This window comes from Apiospora phragmitis (assembly GCF_038363925.1).
Source record: "Apiospora phragmitis strain CBS 135458 chromosome Unknown utg000008l:1.0-3514335.0:1.0-3519231.0, whole genome shotgun sequence".
In the NCBI taxonomy this organism is placed as follows: domain Eukaryota; kingdom Fungi; phylum Ascomycota; class Sordariomycetes; order Amphisphaeriales; family Apiosporaceae; genus Apiospora; species Apiospora phragmitis.
Genome location: NW_027117407.1, coordinates 2,251,590 through 2,269,156, shown reverse-complemented (window position 1 = coordinate 2,269,156; position 17,567 = coordinate 2,251,590). Strand labels below are relative to the sequence as shown.

Genomic DNA, 17,567 nt, shown 5'->3' with positions numbered 1-17,567 from the left:
CAATGAGATTTCATCGTGGCTTATCTCCTCTGTAAGGATGACTGGCTCGCTCGACCCCCGCGACGTCGCGCGCTCAAAAGCGGCACTGTTCACCCAGGGGTCTGGTTGGCGGGAGCCGCGAGCCATCCGCACATGTTGCACGCATTGGCAGATAGGGAGATGAAGATACTTTAGGGTGCCAACCGGCTAGACCTGCGACGCGATCCTGTCTCAAGATATTTGGCTCAATAGATATTCTAGTTTATTCTGCATCTATAGGGCTGCAATAGTGATCGTTTTCCTCTTGTCGCGGCTCTAGACAATACATCTATGCATATATACTAAGTTGATGATGCAGTGGTGGTCTAGACCTCGAGACTAGCATTGTGTCGGGACACGGGAAGCTGTGCCTGTCAATCGTGGCCTTTTGTGGCTTGGTGGCTTGGTGGCTAGATTTCAGATATCACGAAATGCAAGTAATTCAGGATCGCGGGCGGACACCAGGGGTCGCACGAAGCAAACCTGTGATCCCTGTTCAATAACGCCTTTTTGTTTGGACGACAACGCTCGAAAACATCTGACTTGAAATGTTCCAGCCATGACTCTAGGGTTCGCCATTGAGCTTTATGCTGCAAGAACAGATGAGATCTGCCGGGCTTCAGCTGAACCAGACTCGACCTCGCCCGCCCGTTTCTACTGGACAATCTTCTTGGATCACATCGTGAAAGCAATGACCGCATGAAGAGTGCAAGTTCCACGACGGGGCAAACGGGTTTCTGGCAGCGATAAGGTGGAGTTATATTCCTTGGTAAGATGGGGGTGGTTTGACATTTCCCGACTCCTCCAGAGAAGCTTATTCTTGCCCTTGGAGAAAGATCTGGAGGGAAAAGAAGGATATAGAGCACCGTCTCGGTCGAGCCACCATCCCCCATTAATAAATCCCCTCCTGCCTCCATCGTCCGTTTCTTCTCGTCCTGGATTGACGAGTTTCTTCCAGTTTTGTTTACTTTATCCCTTACGAAACGATCTTCATAATGATAATCATTCCATGACTTGATTGTTCCCCATTCTTTCCCAGTTTATCGAGCGGGCTAGCTCGGACTCGCATATCTGGTCTACCCGGCGTATCATCGACAGCGATTAACCCGCGACTTTTGCCAGTTGTCTAAACTCGCAACGCGTCAGCCTCTGGGAGGGTGTGCGTGCTCCAATTTTACCGACTGTTGGTGGCCGGATCTCACCACGTCAGTCTGCTTTGAGTAAACGATTGAATTACTCTCGTATTACCCCTGGGTACGTGGTTATCTCATTGGGCGAACGGTTACTCTCGTATTCCTATTGTGTGCAGTACAGGGGCATAGTAGGCGGTAACGAGCTATTGTGCGGGCTGGGATAATAAGGTGCAAGTCAAGTTTCGGAAGGGCGGCCGGCGTGCCTGAGACACACACACTTGTTGATGGTGTGTACGTACGTACGTGTACGTAACGTAGGTTGGTTTCGTTGATGCTACTAGGTTAGTTCGTATTGGTGGTCTGGCTTAACTGCCCCAAAGGGGCCTTTTCTATCCGATGTCCCTCGACAGCAGCAGCCTGTCCCAGAAAAGTCGTCCACCTTCTCAACTACCAGATAGAAGAGAATTGGGATACCAGCCCTTCGAATATTGGAAAGGACCGAAACGGATACTCCCACCACGAGCCCAGCCTATTACAAAGCCCAGTTCCACCGGAACCGTTACCAGAATCGAAGAAATTCGGTTGCCTAATCGCAGTGGATATACTTCGACGGCACCGCAACACAAATTGGCTGTTGTGCACACCTACCCAATTGAGAAGGTTCGACCGGATCCCTCACTGCATCCAGCTCTTGCCACTACAAATATGGGTTGGGAGCAGCCTCACAACGTCCACGGAGGTCAGGCCGGTCCTACCTCCTTTCAAGTCAGAGACGCCAACGGCCGGGTAGAATTTGTCACTGAGCCCTCCTACGATAATCAAGAGCTTCCACCCCGCGCCAACAACATGAGTCGTTACGTCGGCGTCCAGCCCTGGTACAAGCGCAAGCGTGTTTGGCTCATTAGCGCCATTGTCCTCATCGTTGCCATCATCGTGGCCGTCGTTGCGGGCGTTCTAGTCTCGAAGGCCAACCGCTACCCGGACTATGCGAAACTCAACTACTCGCTGCAAGACACTTGTAAGTCAACCAAGCCCCGGCAATTGATGCAACTGGTGTTCGTCGCTTACACTGCGTATAGACTCTGGCGAGACTTTCTTTGACCAGTTCGACTATTTCACAGGGTATGACCCAGCCCAAGGTTTCGTTCACTACGTTCCCAAGGAGCAGGCCCTGCAACTCGTAAGTGATCTGCACCCCGGTCTTGGCAATGTTAGGGTGATCCGGCTAATTTGTCAACCAGAACCTCACCCATGCAACCACGGAGAGCGCCGTCATGAGGGTTGATACTTCTGTCGGGCCCGGTTCGAGCCCGGATGCGTCAACCGGTCGCTTCTCTGTTCGCGTGTCGTCCAAGAAGCAGTACAACAGTGGCCTGTTCATTTTCGATGTCAAGCACACGCCCTTTGGCTGCGGCACATGGCCGGCGCTCTGGCTCGTAGACGAGACCGAATGGCCCAAGAGCGGCGAGATTGACGTTATGGAGGCGGTTAACAAGGCCGACAACGGCAATCAGATGACGCTCCACACTAGCGACGGCTGCGACATGTCGGTCAAGCGCAAGATGACCGGCGAGGTTTTGCACAAGGACTGCTTCAACGAGACAAATTCCAATGCCGGGTGCGGGGTGCAAGGCAACGAGGCCAGCTTTGGCGCTTCCTACAATGCTGCCGGCGGCGGCATCATGGCCATGGAATGGCGCAACGAGGGTATCCGCATGTGGCAGTTTGGCCGGTCCTCCATTCCGGCCGATATCACCGCCAAGAAGCCCGATCCTAGCTCCTGGGGTATCGCGGCTGCCGACTTCCCCAACACGGGTTGCTCCATGGACTCACATTTCCGCAACCAAAGCATCATTGCTAACATCGACCTATGCGGTCAATTTACCAACGCCGTGTACGCTGAAAGTGGTTGTCCCAGTAATTGTTCCGACTTTGTGGCGAACAACCCGCAAGCTTTCAAGGATGCTTTCTGGGAGTTCGGTGCTTTCGATGTGTACAAAGCATCATAATGACTCTAGTTCACGTCTAATCAGGGTTTTTTGTGGGTGATTTCATCATCAAAATAGGAGCTGTGGATGGGAAATATATGTACGTGTTTTGGAAGAAAAGATTTATGACATGTCTCGCCCTCCACGGAGAAGGGTGATGATTCGGTATCATACTTGTTAGCGAGGCGTTTTGAAGGCGGGTGGTTATCGTGGGACGACTTATCAACTTAGTTTCGGCTAGATATACTGGCTCAGGCAGTCGTATAATTATAAGACGTGTCGTACTGCGACAACTAGACATTCACGGCCATAAAGAACCTGAAATTGTTGTGACTATTTTATTCAACATGTAAGCAGCTGCTTTGTCTACACAGACGTAGTACCCGCGTCAGACCGGACACTTGAATCGGAAAACCCCCTACCCCCTAGGATGACGGTCGTTGTTACGGGCTGCAACCGGTCGGCCGCGAGCCAAAGGGCACCAGACATCTATTTACTGATTTCGATGAGATTGCGCTGCTCCGTTCCAACACTCTACCTGCCCTCCGGTTATGAGCTTTTTAGACACCCCGTAAATCGCACACGACGGCCTCATTCCGTTTTCTCCTCGGATAGAGGTATAAAATGAAGCCGAAAAATCGAATACTCGGTCTGATCTGATCGCTTAAGACGCTGCGCTTCAGCTTCTAGATAGTTTCAAGCGGAGATGTATCTTGCAAATTGAACCTTATCTAAAAACGCCTCGTTGCTATGCAGCCAACCATCCAACGCCTTAATACACATGAATCTATGTGATTCCAGAGCCCGCCGCATCATGATATACAAGCCGTCCCGGCATTATCGACATTATCGGCACTAGTGTCATTTGGGCATGCCAAGCCTTTTCCCCTTTTTGCGTAACCTACACACTCCGCTTCATGTCTTCTATTATTCCTCGCCAGGACTGCGCATGTAGGCGTCGATCGCTAGACTGAAGGCCGCGAAGGCCGCGCAACCGCCGCCCATGGCCATGGGCCCGCCGCTGCGCGCGAGGATGCCGCCCGTGAGGCAGCCGGCCGCGACGCCGTTAGCCAGGTCGTTCTTGGCGCGGAAGCCCTCGATGCCGCACTCGATACCGCTGAACATGGCGCCCACCTTGCCGAAGTTCTTGGCCATGCCCCAGGACCGCGTCCCCATGTCCTTGAAGCCGATGGAGAGTTGCCGCCGCCACGGCATCTGCCCGATCGGTTGGCCCATCGGACCGGTGGGCCCGGCGCGCCGGCTGTGTGGTAGGGTGTATCGTAGGACATCTAGACATAGTCAAGGTTTCATGGTTAGTCTACTGGCTGGCTGGTGGCTGAGATGTTGCCGCAGGCGGGCGCAAAAAGAACAAGGCGAGAAGGGGAACGTACAGATGCCATGAACATTCCGAAGAGACCGCCCATGCCGAAACCCATGACGCCGGATATCGCCGACTTGCCGAAACATGATTCCATGAACGCGCTCATCTGTGACCTTGAGTTAGTATTGCTGCTGCTATTGCGACTGTCGATCTGGGCGCATGGCGCCTCTGGCAGAGGCCGGGGTATGGAGGGCGGCAGTAACTAACCGCCTTGACGTTGGGGTCCATCTGGCTGTTGTAAGCCGGCGCCGTGGGCGCATTGCCAGAGTTCGGTAGGCCGTCCATGTCGTTGGTTTGGGAGGGCTTGTATGACAGCGAAGATGGAAAAGAGTGACCGCTCCCTTTCCGATGTAATGCGCTTCGAGATTGCTAGGGGAACTGCTACGCTACTGTACGGTGGGGTGCTTGTCGCGAGAGCATCGGAGGCGTAAATAATTCTGCCGCAGGATACCGCTTTTCCTAAAGCAGCACTACCTAAGTCATCATGCCAGGCGAAGTCGCAGTTGACAGACTCGCCACTTCGACGCCGACTCTACTCAATGATCTATTTATGAGCACTGGTAGTAGACGCTATCTACAATTAGCTGTGAGCGTATTGATCATTAGAATGTTCCGCAACTTTGGATTTTAGCCACTACGCGCCTCATACTACAACTATGGTGGTTTTGAACGCTACGTTGCAGTGACGGACTTTAAGGAGACCTGATCATTAAGAGCCATCATCTTCGGTTTGAAATATTACCATACCTCATTCTAGTTAGCTGGTGATATTGCCTGCTATTTTTGAAGTATTAACGAAACACCCTCAATGTGCCCAGCGCCCCTTGTTATCTTCTAACCAGGTTTCGAAATCCTGCAATCTTTGGATGAACTTCCCGGCAAGCCACGAGATCACCCCCATAGCCTTCTGCTCTGAACCACTTAAACATATCGCCCATGGTATCTTTCAACACCATCTTGACAGCCGATGCAATGGGGCAAGGGGACATGGGCATAGATTTCCCCATAACCCTTTTGAATATTATATCCGCCTCAGATTGCGTCAGCGCGTCGCCTACGAGCGTGCCTGCTTTGTTGCGATGCTCTTCGGGGTGGAGGAAGCTTTGCGCCGCGAACCAGCCGATGGCCTGAGTGGCCACAAACTGCAGCTTCTTCTCCCCGAGCTGCTCCCACATCCGCGCGAAGCCCTTGCCGTGGATGTCGCCCGAGAGGTTTCGAAGAACGTCACGGGCCGCAAGATCGTGTACGTCATCCCCTGGGGACTCCTCTCCGTCCTGCGTTGGAGGTGCTTCTCGATGTGGTACTTGGCCACGAAGTTCTTCACATTTGTTGGGTTCGTCTCGGAGCGCTGCGACCCCCCTCGGTCGCCTGACGAGTAGACGAAATGCTTGACCCCATGGAGAACAGCTGCGTCAATCAGCGCCTTACCTTGCGATTCCTCCGAGTCGGAGTTGACCTGCACGCTGTAGACGCCCCAGACTGGGCCGGCCGCCTCGAATATGGCGTCTGGGTTGGCGAGATCGCCCGAGAGGACCTTGACGTTTGGCAAGGCGGACAGCTTCTGTGCCCTGGCGCTTTGAGTATCGCGCGTGACCGCGACAATGTTGAACTGCGAAGCTCGTGAAGAGGCGAGGAGATGATTAATGAGTGCCCGCCTTGTTTGCCCGTCGCCCCCGTTACGAGGATAGTCTGTTGCGTTGCTGACATTGTGAAATCTTGGGTACTGGTTATATCGTTAGGCTGACCAAATATATCAAGTCTAAGTAAAACGATCAATGAGTAGAACCAAGCTGACATAAACAAAGGTGCGGCGAGGGCGCTTTTATCTCTGGGGATCCCCTCTCGCACTCGCAAATGTCACGACGGGATCTGATACTAACACAGACATTTCCAGCCATCTTGGTCTAGTAATCCACTTCGCAACTAAAGGCGCTGCCTGCAAGCCTCGAGCGCCGTATTTATATGTACATATCAAGTGTCCCACACTTCACGAGTATCTACATATAGAAGGGCGCTACTTGAATCTCTAAGGACCAGGAGTCGAATGGCGTTTAGTAGCGCAAGTTATGGTATCCCATTGCGGGTGCGAGCCGGCTACATAGTTGCCCCGTCTAAAAGCCGGTTAGATAGTCTCGCCGCTTCGCACAGGAACGTGCACCGTTTCCAGCTAGTTGGAATCCTGCCGATCCTGATTCTCAAGCCAAGCCATGGCCGGAAGATACAGTGAAAATGCTCTTCATCAACGACGAAGTGTTTACTCTTATAGCTTTTCCCAGTGATTCGCAGAGGTACGTAATTCTAAGATACTCAAACCCAGACTGCTATCTCATTGTCGTAGAGGGGCTAGTCTCCTATACTTCTGCCCATCCGAGGTCAAGACTCCACTCGATAAGAGCGGTGCCAAGTATTGTCTCACTACAATATATTCAACGATAAGACGCTCGCCACTCATCAATGGGGATATGGTCTAGGGGTATGATACTTCCTTCGCATCGTTCATTAGAACGTCTGCCTGGAAGGGGTCCCGGGTTCAATTCCCGGTGTCTCCACAATTTTTGTCTTTTTCCTGTAACTCTCCCCTATCATAAATGTCTAGTATACATATACGATACGGCATACCATGACATTTTATTTGTATGAAATATATACAAGTCGCGAATTAGCTTCCGGGTTGCCGATACATTCCAGCGGTATCATGCCAATCCAAAGTGTATGGCTATGCATGGTCGTTAGAACAATGCACCGATTCAATGTCTCTTCTCAGTTCTAACTCGTCTACAGTTTGGAGTACAGTAGGCCAAGCCAAACGTGCATCGAAGTCTATGGCAGTCTTAGAAAGAGAGAAAGGGTCTGCAGCTCCCTCTTTCTACTTCCATAATCCTACAGCAATTAGACTTTGAGTCTCCCCTACATGTTTTCGAGTCAGTGGCAGATCGACCAGGCGAATTGTTGTGCCATACGGTGATCGTTGGAAATATGCATTCGCCTACTTCATGGTCATCATTGTCACTCAAGCAAGTACCCATGGCAAACCTCTTCGTGCTCATGTGACTCCAGGCTCTGTAGGACTCAAAGGGAGAGATTTAGTATGACATTGAACGGCTCAGCCGGCGGAGGCCGGTCCAATCCCGAAGACCCCGCTCCACGTTTCCCTTTCATCAACCAGATGTCCAAGAGTCAACATGAGTTGGCTTGGTTTTCTGTACTACTAGCAATTACATCGAGGTTGAGGGTTTAATAAAGCTAATGGCCCCATTTGTTCGAACATGTCATTTTGGTCCACATAACAATCTACAATCCAAACAGCATGCCTGTCGCCAAACTACAGCTACGGACGGCACTCGGCCCTGTCTATCGGGACGTTCTGCCGAACTCACCCCGAGACTGCACCTCAGACGAGATTCCTGTCATCGATCTTGGTCCGTTGTTCTCGGATGAGTTGTCGGAACGCCAGAAAGTGGCAACCCAGATCAGGAAAGCATCTGTGAACACTGGTTTCTTCTACGTCAAGAACCACGGCATCCCTGATGGAATTATCGCGAAGTGCAAGGAGCAAGGTCTGAACTTCATGCGCCAGTCCACCGAGCAGAAGAACCGCATCTCGTCCCGAGGTCATAGTAAGCACTTCAATGGATATACGGGGTCGGCGGCCACCAAAATATCGCCGACCGAGAGCATCGACATCAGAGAGTCATTCTCGTTTCGGTACTCGCCGGAGCTCGACCCGGACCATCCCATGGACATATCTGAGTTGCCCGATGATGTGAGGCAAGGTATCCAAGGCGAGGACTTCGTTTGGGAGGGCACTGCACATCTTCCCGATTTCAAGAAGGATTGTGTGGCCTATTGGGCTTGTTGCTTGACATTGGCCAGAAAGCTGGTCAGGAGCTTCGCCCTCTCCCTAGACTTAGACGAACATTACTGGGATGACAAAGTCACCCATCCTGGTGCTGATGCAGTCTTCAACTACTACCGCCCCAGAACTAAGCAGGAAACGAAAGACGAATTCGTAGGTCTCGGGAGCCACACTGACCTCCAGCTGTTCACGCTTCTGTGGCAAGACAACATTGGTGGTCTACAAATACTGACCAAGGAGGGACAGTGGATCAAGGTAACAAAACATACAGAGAACAAGACGAAAGCCTATACTGATCTGACAAAGGCCCCACCGATCGAAGGGACCATCGTAGTCAATATCGGCGACTATATGATGCGGCTTTGTAACGATATATACATATCAACAGTCCACCGGGTGAGCAACGAGTCACCACTTGAACGAGTATCAATGCCGTTCTTCTTTGGTGAGTTTTCCTGTAATTGTATGATGATCAGGATTCTTGCTTATTCGTATAGGTCTGAACTTCAATTGTGTCGAAGGCGTGGTACCTTCTTGCGTCTCCCAGAGCAATCCAGCCAATTACGAACCTATATCTGCTGGCGAATGTATGGAGCTCTTCGTCCGTTCATCCAGGCTACCTGACTAATTTTCATCGTAGGGGTCCAGAAACGATTCAAGCAGGAGAGGAAAGCCTTTGATGAAAAAACCACACCGTCGGTCGCCCCGAGCGAGGTAGTCATCCAGGCTTGAACACAGCGATGAATTCTTCTTCTCCCTTTGGGAATGCTTGGCACCTAAAGGATATGTAAGGTATGGGTTCAATGTTATGCGCCAACTAGCGTGCTCAATAGTCAATGCTCTTAGAGAATCTTCTGGATAAGCTCGATGAGATCAAAGAACGATTCTCGATTCGGCGTGGGCTTTTGGAGCCCAAGACCTACGAGCAGAGTTCTGCCCTCCTCTGGGTTTTTGCGCGCTATGTGACTTGCAATCTGCGCAGCGTAGAGCTGCCCCGAGGATTCGCGCTGTTCGCCTCCGCCGCCGAGTAGCGTCCTCGGAGTGAGGTGGGTCAAAGGCAATAAGCTTGGGTTTGGAAGAGACATCTCGGCAGCAGCAGGCGTAGGTGCTAGAAGCGGGACTTGGATCTGCCGCATGTTTAGTTGAGACCATAGAGAGAGGGCAATGAACCACTATATACCCATTGTGACAGCCTGCCTTCTTGAGACAAGGTGACCATGATCTTGTCCGCAAAGTTCATGACCATGGCCTCGGTTTCCATCCCGTCAATGAGACCGTTTGCTCGCTTGGACCGCGCCGGGAAAGGCTCCTCCTTGACCTGAGAAAGATCCGCCATATTCGCTAGAGTTTGACTGCAATGACAGGCAGGAAACAGTGGCAAGATTCTGGGAATTAGAATCAGCGGTACAAATAGGACTGATATGTAAGGTTGGTTTTCTATGATGAATAGATCGATGTTTGTACTCGAGCAGGCAGGTTTTGTCAATGCTGGCAACCAGTACGGCCTGATAGCTCACTGCATGCTATACTGTCTGTAGTGGGCAACTAAGGCACTCATTGCAGGGAACCCCGCGCTAGGCTACGCAAGTGGGCCCCGAATTTCTGCCCCTAGTGTCCGCCAAAATTTCATGGGATCAGTGATCAATCTCATGGGCGACGAACTGATTTAGCACTTGAAAGTATGAATGGAAGTGCAATTCGGTATGAATTGATAGCACCATCCCCCCTTCTTCTTTTTCACGCATATGGCGATCAAATTTACCGATAAGACTTGAGGTGCTTGACAGACTTAGTCGAATAAAATGCCCGCCAAAAAGTTTGTTCCTCGGCAGAGGAAGCACAAAGTCCTAGCACGCCAAAAAGCATCTACTGAGGCCCAGGCCGAAGACTCAAACCAGCTGGAGTTGACAAACGACTCCAGACAGGAATTGGATGCCAGGAAAGACCAACTCCGAAAAGAGTTGCAGGGCGAAGGGCCCAAGATCAGCGGCAAGAAGGCCAAGCATTTAGAGAAGTACATTGAGACCAAGATCAGGAAAGATGAAAACCGTGCTTTGCTCGCCAAGCTGGCCGCGAGTAAAATCGACACCAGTCTGTTTTCAAGCAGTCGTAACCTGGGACAGAAGGGCGAGACAAAGAAGCAGCATTTGCAGCGTGCATTGAGAGAACACGCTGCTGGTATCGCTGACCATGGTGATGAGCTCTTTGAAGAGCGACCAACTGCACCCGAGAGCGATGCAGGAATTGTACCGCAGAAACACACACCGGCAGCTTCCAGCCAGGACGAAGCGCAACCCAGCAAGCCGCAAGCCTCAGAAACCGCTCCAGCCCAACCGGCTGCTGGATCTGGTCTGAAGCGGCCGCTTGATGTGGACGACGATGGCCGCCCAGTCATTAAGAAGCGCCAGAAGCGAGGTGGCGTAAAGTCCAAGGTCAGCCTTGCAGCATCGAAGACTGCCCACCCCGAGCCTGTCTACCACGAAGAATCAGACTCAGATTCGGACTCTGATGAAGATGAGTGGAAGGGTTTCAGCTCTGAGAATGAGCCAGACGACCAAGAGCCTGGCATGGAGGAGGACTCGAGCAGTGAAGACGACGAGGAAACTGAGTCGTCCGATGACGACGACGACGATGATAGTGATGATGGAGAGCCGGATACAAAACAGAGGTCATCTGCGTTCAAAGCCTGGGCGCATCAGCAGCGAAATGAGGCAATGGGGTATACGCCGGTGGAGTCAACTGCCATGCTCCTTGATATACCACGACCAGCAAATTTCGAACCCCGTCCATTGGAGCAGGATCCTTTACCTCTTGAACTTCAGCCCACGACAAATGTCGCACGAAAGGCATTTGCCATGCCAGTCACCCGGCCGGCCGAAATCCAAGAATCGAGGTTGAAGTTGCCAGTCGTAGGCGAGGAACAAAAGATCATGGAGGCCATTCACAATAATAATGTTGTCGTTATTTGCGGAGCCACAGGTTCCGGAAAGACTACACAGGTGCCACAATTCCTCTTCGAGGCAGGTTACGGCTCACCAGATTCGCCTACTCCTGGCTTGATCGGCGTCACGCAGCCAAGAAAAGTCGCGGCTGTGAGTATGTCAAAGCGAGTTGGCCAAGAGCTGGGAAACCACTCCCATAAAGTGGCGTACCAAATCCGATTTGAGGGTACTGCAGATGATAAAACGGCTGTGAAATTCATGACCGACGGTGTTCTACTTCGAGAAGTTTCCAATGCCATTTCTCTGAAGAAATACTCGGCCGTTATCATCGACGAGGCACATGAGAGGAGTGTCAACACCGACATACTCATCGGAATGCTCAGTCGCGTTGTGAAGTTGCGAGAGGAGATGGCGGCAGAAGATAAGAGTATCAAGCCGCTGAAGCTTATCATCATGTCTGCGACATTGCGCATAGATGATCTGACGAAGAACCCGGTGTTATTCCCATCGCCTCCGCCTGTCCTTGATGTAGAAGGCCGACAATTCCCGGTGACGGTACATTTTGCTCGCCAGACGCGCCACGACTACGTGGAAGAAGCTTACAAGAAGATCCTCAGAGGGCATCGCAAGTTGCCCCAAGGGGGCTTTCTTATTTTCTTGACTGGCCATGATGAGATTTCACGTCTGAGCAAGCTGCTGAAGTCTTCATCAACAGGTTTAAACTCAGCAGCGTACCCAAAAGTTCGCATTTCGGCTAACGACGCGCCATTGGAAGTGGAGGACATCGAGTTTGGTAACACGAACGACACTACCCAAGATGACTACAATGAAGTTGAAATAGTCGACGACGTTGATGATGAAGGAAACGAAGAAGACGATGCAGAATTCGACATTCCGGACCAGGAGGGTGGTACTGGGCCTCTAAAGATGCACATCTTACCACTTTACTCACTCCTTCCAACAAAGGAGCAAATGAAAGTATTTGAACCGCCGCCTAAAGGGTCAAGACAAATCATTCTGGCGACAAATGTGGCAGAGACAAGTTTGACTATCCCAGGCATCCAATACGTCTTCGACTGTGGCCGGTCGAAAGAGCGGCGTTTTGATAAGGATAATGGTGTTCAAAGTTATGAAATCAGCTGGGTCAGTAAAGCGAGCGCCAACCAGAGGGCTGGACGTGCTGGAAGGACAGGCCCAGGACATTGCTATCGACTCTACTCATCAGCAGTCTACGAAAGGGACTTCAGGGAATTTGCAGACCCAGAGCTTCTGAGAATGCCGATAGAGGGCGTGGTTCTTCAGCTGAAAGCAATGAGGTTACAACATGTTGTTAACTTCCCCTTCCCTACACCACCTGAGCGACAAAGCCTTGCGAAGGCTGAGAAGCTCCTGAAGTATCTCTCCGCCGTTACTCCGGAGGGCCAGGCCACGGATATCGGAACTACGATGGCACGTTTCCCGCTGCCGCCCCGGTTTGCTCGGATTCTGCTTGTCGGGCACCTCCACGACTGCATGCCTTACACGATTGCTATGGTCGCTGGACTCTCGGTAGCGGATATTTTCATACCTGAGACTCAAGCAATACCCGCCATCGCTGAACGAGAAGAAGGCACATACCGAACGAACGATGACGTGAAAGCCGAAACCGAACAGCAACAGATACGGAAACGGTACAATGAAGTCCACAGGAATTTCCGATCGCTTGACGACACATCTGACGCAATCAAATTGCTCCAAGCGGTCGGAGAGTTTGCCCACGACCCTACCGAGGAGTGGTGTGCAGACCACTTCGCGAGGTTCAAGGGCTTGAACGAGTCCCTGAAGCTACGCCGGCAGATAACGAATCTTCTGCAGAAAGACATACCGGCTTTCGCCAATCTCACTTTCCAAGAGAAACTCGATCGGCCTAGTACAAAGCAGATCGCTGCCCTGAAGCAGATGGTGGCGGCCGGCTTCATTGACCAAGTCGCGATTCGTGGTGACCTAGCACCTGTGCCTCCAGAGCTGCAGAGAAGACCGGGGCGCGCTATCGATGTACCTTACATCCCTCTACATCCTCCCGCCACCCAGGATGATGCAGATAAGCTGGTCTACATACACCCCTCGTCTTCTCTCGCACATCGTAGCACGCAAGAACTGCCAGATTATATAGTGTACTCACATCTCCAGCGGCAAGCACCGTCTGTTGATGGGATGAAGAGGCCTAAGACTAGAATGCTGGCGCTAACGAATGTCACGGGTGCCCAGCTTGCAGCCCTGGCTAAGGGCACTCCGCTCATCACATATGGCAAGCCCATTAAAGAGATCAAGACCAATGACCCGTTGGTGAGAGAGATCTGGGCTGTTCCGTATCTGAGGGCGGAGGGAACCGGCGGCCAGGGGTGGCCTCTACCGGTTAAGAAAATCACGCAAAGGAAGGTCCCTGGAAAGGGTTGGGTAGCCCAATAGCTGAATATCCATACTGGATAATTTACAACATATGAGTAATTGACAGAAACACTGACGCCAACTCTATGTTTACCACAATGGTCTCGTGGCTCAGGCTACGTCTGAGAAATTCACCCTGATTCTTGAAGTATCGTAATATTTGATTGCCAATGTGCAATAAGCAGTGTCATTGACGAATGTCTAGCTAGCCCGTGTAATAAACGGTCTGGGGTATCAAATCCTTTTTGCCCTCGCAAACCAGTAACGCCAATAAAGATACAATTACCTGCTCTATCTATTCCCACCATGCATTCCCAGCAGCAGCGACAGTCCTAGAAGACGCTGCGGTAGTCGGTCGTTTTACCTTATCAACACCCAGTCTCACGTTCTTCTTTTTCTTCACTCGCCGGCGGGTACTCTGGTCAGCCGGGTTTAGCAGCTCGTCACCCTTAAGCGTAGACTGGCCTGCCGACTTGCCGTTCTATGATGCAGTCGGCGTGAAACCAGTCTTGCTCTTCTTGCGCCTCGGCTTAGAAATGCCGCTTGTAGGCGTTTTGGGTGTCTTGTCGCCAGAACCCGGCTTGCCGTCCTTGCCGGGCTTGTCGCCGGGCGCGGAGGCGGGGCTCTTGTTGCTGCTGTCGGCGGCAGGGATGGTAAGCGGGTTCAGTACGGGGGGCTGGAGCTTCTCCTTGCGGCCTGTCGAGGACAGGTGGAAGTCGCCGGGCTTGCCCGTGATGGGGTTCTCGTCCATGTACTCCCCGCCGAAGCGCATGTGGATGGCCCAGGTCTGGTCGGCGAGCTGCGGCGCCAGTGTCGTCGACTGGCTGGACTTCTTCGTCTCGGCTAGCCCCTTGCTCGCCTGGCTCTCGGGCATCGGGGTCGCCTCTTTGGACGCTAGGGTCTGCGGCTCGCGGGTTTGCGTGACGGCGGGTGGTAAGCGGTACTCATGGCCAGTGGCCGGGGACCAGGTGGTCGCTTCGTCGGCTGCAGGGAAGCACTTGCTTAGATAGGAGGATATCGTGGTCTGGTAGGTGGCTTGTCAGTGTACTGCGAGCAACATAGGGGCGGACTAAGGGGCACAATTACCATGCGAAACGTCAGGATGTCGGCCAGAGTAGGTGCCATGATGATGTTGTCTCCCACAACATAGTAGGTCGCATGAACCTCTATTATGTCGTCCTGGTTGGACTGCTTGCGGCGGGTCTGTTTTCGAATGACCCAGACGCCAGTGCCGTAGCCGGGGCCCGTGACAGCAGGCTGCTCCGCGACCATGAATTCCAGACCCGACATGGTCTTGAGCCGGCCTTCCAGCGCCTCGCGGGATTCGACGTACTGGACCATGGTGACATTGAACTGGGCCTGCTGGAACAAGACTGCATTATTGCACGTCTTGTCGTAGAAGGGGAATTGGCGAAGTACCATAGGACGGTGTTGGAGTGGATGCCGCCCATCTGCATGACCAGATTCGAGTCTCGCCATTGGATCTCATCCAGCGCGAGGCCGTTGAGCGACATCTCGAAGCAATGTATGGGGTACTGTCGTTTGTCGAGTAAGCTATATCGAGTTTTGTTCGGGAGGGATACCAATGCCCCAAGGAACCCGTGCTCTGGGATGGCCTGGATCTGGCGAGCAATAGAGAATACAGGTAGGTCTCGAAGCACTCTCTGCTCTGCTGGTGCTGGAAGCTGTCGGATCTGGAATTCGACAGGCCAAGGTGACGTGGGGTCGCCTTTGTTTAAGCGCATTTAAACCCTGCAAACACACCTGCAAGCACGCCCTCTTTAGTGACCTAGCGTGCTCTAAGTGCCTGCCCCACAGCGTCAATCAGCGCTGGGAAGTCAGCGAGCCTCATTCCAAAGCACAACCATCATCTAATCCAAGCGACAATTAATCATCAACAACCTTGCGCGATCGCATTGAACATTCTACGACCCACCCAAAGCCATCTATTATTTTCAAACTGCAGTTTGGAGGCGAGTACCAGTAACGAACACAACCGACCACCGCGGCAATGGATCTCGTTTCGAGCATCCGAAAGTCGGGATCTCGCGGCGGTGTCAACTTCAGCTGGGACGAGGTCGCAAGTTCCTCCCATCGCGAAAACTACCTAGGCCACAGCCTGAAAGCCCCAGTCGGTCGATGGCAAAAAGGGAAAGACCTGAATTGGTATGCGAAGAATGACGCGACCGGGGCTCCCACAGACGAGACGGAGGAGGAAAGGGCAGAACGAGAACGCCGCGAAGAGATCAAGAGAGTCAAGGAAGCAGAAGAAGATGCCATCGCGAAGGCTCTTGGCCTGCCGCCACCCGTGCGCTCCCAGTCCGGCGCCAATTATATCGAGGTGAGCAAGTCTCGCCTGGGACCCGAGGAGGAGAAAGCAACGACGCAAGTGGACGATGCCGCGGGACCCCGGTCGTCGCATAGAAGACATAGGGACCTAGATAGGTATCATCGGAGGAGGCACAGAAGTCGCAGCCGGAGCCGGGAAAGAGAACACGACCGACCACGCCACAGGTCGCCAAGGGGGCGAGGAGGGCGTTCAAACGACGAGCGCAATAGACACGATGATGGCGATTACAGGAGAACGGCAGACCGGGACGCCAATCGCGATCGGGATGGCCACCGTTCAAGGGGCAAGAGGCCTGAAGAGAAACATGCGGGACCGCGCGACGACGACCGCTCCGGTCATAGACGTGGACGAGATCATGGGCGTGATAGGTCGACTAGTCCCAAGAACGCCCCGAGGCATGGTGAAGCGAGGAGGCCCAGGTCTCGAAGCCCGCGGCAACGGCGAAGGAGCAGAAGCCCTGCTTAGCATGAGCGGTGAGCTGGACATATATGTTTAATTATCATCAACTGCGAAGGGACGTTATCCATGAAACAAAGCTGTTTCCACCTCGCACGCCTCAAGATACGATGCGTACGCTTCAGATACTTTATGTCTCAATTGCTCAGAACTACTGCCCTCAAGCTGTAAGGCATCACTTTAGGTTCATAAGAATTAAAATCGAACAGACCTAAGGCTTCAAAGCATGAAAGCGCCGAACCTTTAACGGCAAACATCTCGACCCCTTTTATAGGCTGATATGGAAGATGCAGTTTACAGGATTAGGTGCCCGGTTTTTGCATGACATTAAGACGACTCGTTCGAGTAAGGCACAAAAATGAAGAAACGAGCCTGAAAGAGCAGTAAACCCTTTATTTATTGGGGATTTCATGGACAGCTGGTATGCAACAGAGGTGCTGTAAAGTTCGAGGATATGGATGGCATCGAAAACTTACCTGACGTAGCTATGTGGTTTTCCCTAAACCTCTCGAACGCTCATAATATCCTGTTATCAGTTGGGGGGTTGGAAGGGGCGGAGACATGGAGTTTGTCAACGTACAAATATAACTATCGTGTATTACCGTTTGAGTGCAAATCAAAGGGGACAGCCTGAGAACCGATCCTCCTGTACGCACCTATCATCCTCATCCTCCTTAATCTCGGTGCCCGGATAGCGGCATGTTCGATTTGTTTCGAGAAGAGAGACCACCTGTGGAATATGGTGAGTGACCACGGGCTACGGCTGTGGTGATACCACGGACACATCTGTCTCATACAAGAGAGGAAAACATGGTTAACCAGACAATGCATGTACTACAGACCTTAAAGCGAAGAAGAGGAATAATGACCTTGGGCTAGGCTGAGAGGCGTGTATCACATAATAGGTAGGTTACAGAGGATGTTTACAGACAGGACCCTGGGATACTTGTCCTCGAACTTAGAACCATCTGATATTGCCCAGAACTTAGCACTGCGGTATTCATACAAACAAGACG

General features: G+C 52.2%; 8 protein-coding genes across 8 annotated transcripts; 4 read left to right on the top strand and 4 right to left on the bottom strand.

Annotated features, from left to right (window-relative positions):
- Window positions 1-1,547: 1,547 nt before the first annotated feature.
- PG994_009126 (uncharacterized protein) lies at window positions 1,548-3,160 on the top strand (the record flags this gene model as incomplete). The annotated part of the gene is made up of 3 exons (XM_066860535.1): window positions 1,548-2,169; window positions 2,231-2,331; window positions 2,393-3,160. 3 exons carry the CDS (start codon window positions 1,548-1,550, stop codon window positions 3,158-3,160), a joined length of 1,491 nt encoding a protein of 496 aa, XP_066714124.1.
- Window positions 3,161-4,066: 906 nt separating this feature from the next.
- On the bottom strand, window positions 4,067-4,805 carry PG994_009125 (mitochondrial import inner membrane translocase subunit tim-22; the record flags this gene model as incomplete). Its single annotated transcript, XM_066860534.1, has 3 exons — window positions 4,067-4,354; window positions 4,531-4,626; window positions 4,728-4,805. The coding sequence occupies 3 exons, from the start codon at window positions 4,803-4,805 to the stop codon at window positions 4,067-4,069; spliced, it is 462 nt and encodes a 153-aa protein (XP_066714123.1).
- A 542-nt stretch (window positions 4,806-5,347) lies between these two features.
- Window positions 5,348-6,418, bottom strand: PG994_009124 (uncharacterized protein; the record flags this gene model as incomplete). The annotated part of the gene is made up of 3 exons (XM_066860533.1): window positions 5,348-5,794; window positions 5,845-6,243; window positions 6,401-6,418. The coding sequence occupies 3 exons, from the start codon at window positions 6,416-6,418 to the stop codon at window positions 5,348-5,350; spliced, it is 864 nt and encodes a 287-aa protein (XP_066714122.1).
- A 1,409-nt stretch (window positions 6,419-7,827) lies between these two features.
- PG994_009123 (Clavaminate synthase-like protein) lies at window positions 7,828-9,108 on the top strand (the record flags this gene model as incomplete). Its single annotated transcript, XM_066860532.1, has 3 exons — window positions 7,828-8,821; window positions 8,874-8,963; window positions 9,017-9,108. The coding sequence occupies 3 exons, from the start codon at window positions 7,828-7,830 to the stop codon at window positions 9,106-9,108; spliced, it is 1,176 nt and encodes a 391-aa protein (XP_066714121.1).
- Window positions 9,109-9,218: 110 nt separating this feature from the next.
- Window positions 9,219-9,712, bottom strand: PG994_009122 (uncharacterized protein; the record flags this gene model as incomplete). Its single annotated transcript, XM_066860531.1, has 2 exons — window positions 9,219-9,503; window positions 9,557-9,712. 2 exons carry the CDS (start codon window positions 9,710-9,712, stop codon window positions 9,219-9,221), a joined length of 441 nt encoding a protein of 146 aa, XP_066714120.1.
- Window positions 9,713-10,178: 466 nt separating this feature from the next.
- On the top strand, window positions 10,179-13,766 carry PG994_009121 (DEAH-box RNA helicase; the record flags this gene model as incomplete). Its single annotated transcript, XM_066860530.1, has 1 exon — window positions 10,179-13,766. The coding sequence occupies one exon, from the start codon at window positions 10,179-10,181 to the stop codon at window positions 13,764-13,766; it is 3,588 nt and encodes a 1,195-aa protein (XP_066714119.1).
- Window positions 13,767-14,226: 460 nt separating this feature from the next.
- On the bottom strand, window positions 14,227-15,259 carry PG994_009120 (MED6 mediator subfamily complex component; the record flags this gene model as incomplete). Its single annotated transcript, XM_066860529.1, is given in 3 exon segments — window positions 14,227-14,769; window positions 14,832-15,118; window positions 15,133-15,259. The coding sequence occupies 3 exon segments, from the start codon at window positions 15,257-15,259 to the stop codon at window positions 14,227-14,229; spliced, it is 957 nt and encodes a 318-aa protein (XP_066714118.1).
- A 497-nt stretch (window positions 15,260-15,756) lies between these two features.
- PG994_009119 (kinase phosphorylation protein-domain-containing protein) lies at window positions 15,757-16,560 on the top strand (the record flags this gene model as incomplete). Its single annotated transcript, XM_066860528.1, has 1 exon — window positions 15,757-16,560. The coding sequence occupies one exon, from the start codon at window positions 15,757-15,759 to the stop codon at window positions 16,558-16,560; it is 804 nt and encodes a 267-aa protein (XP_066714117.1).
- Window positions 16,561-17,567: the final 1,007 nt, after the last annotated feature.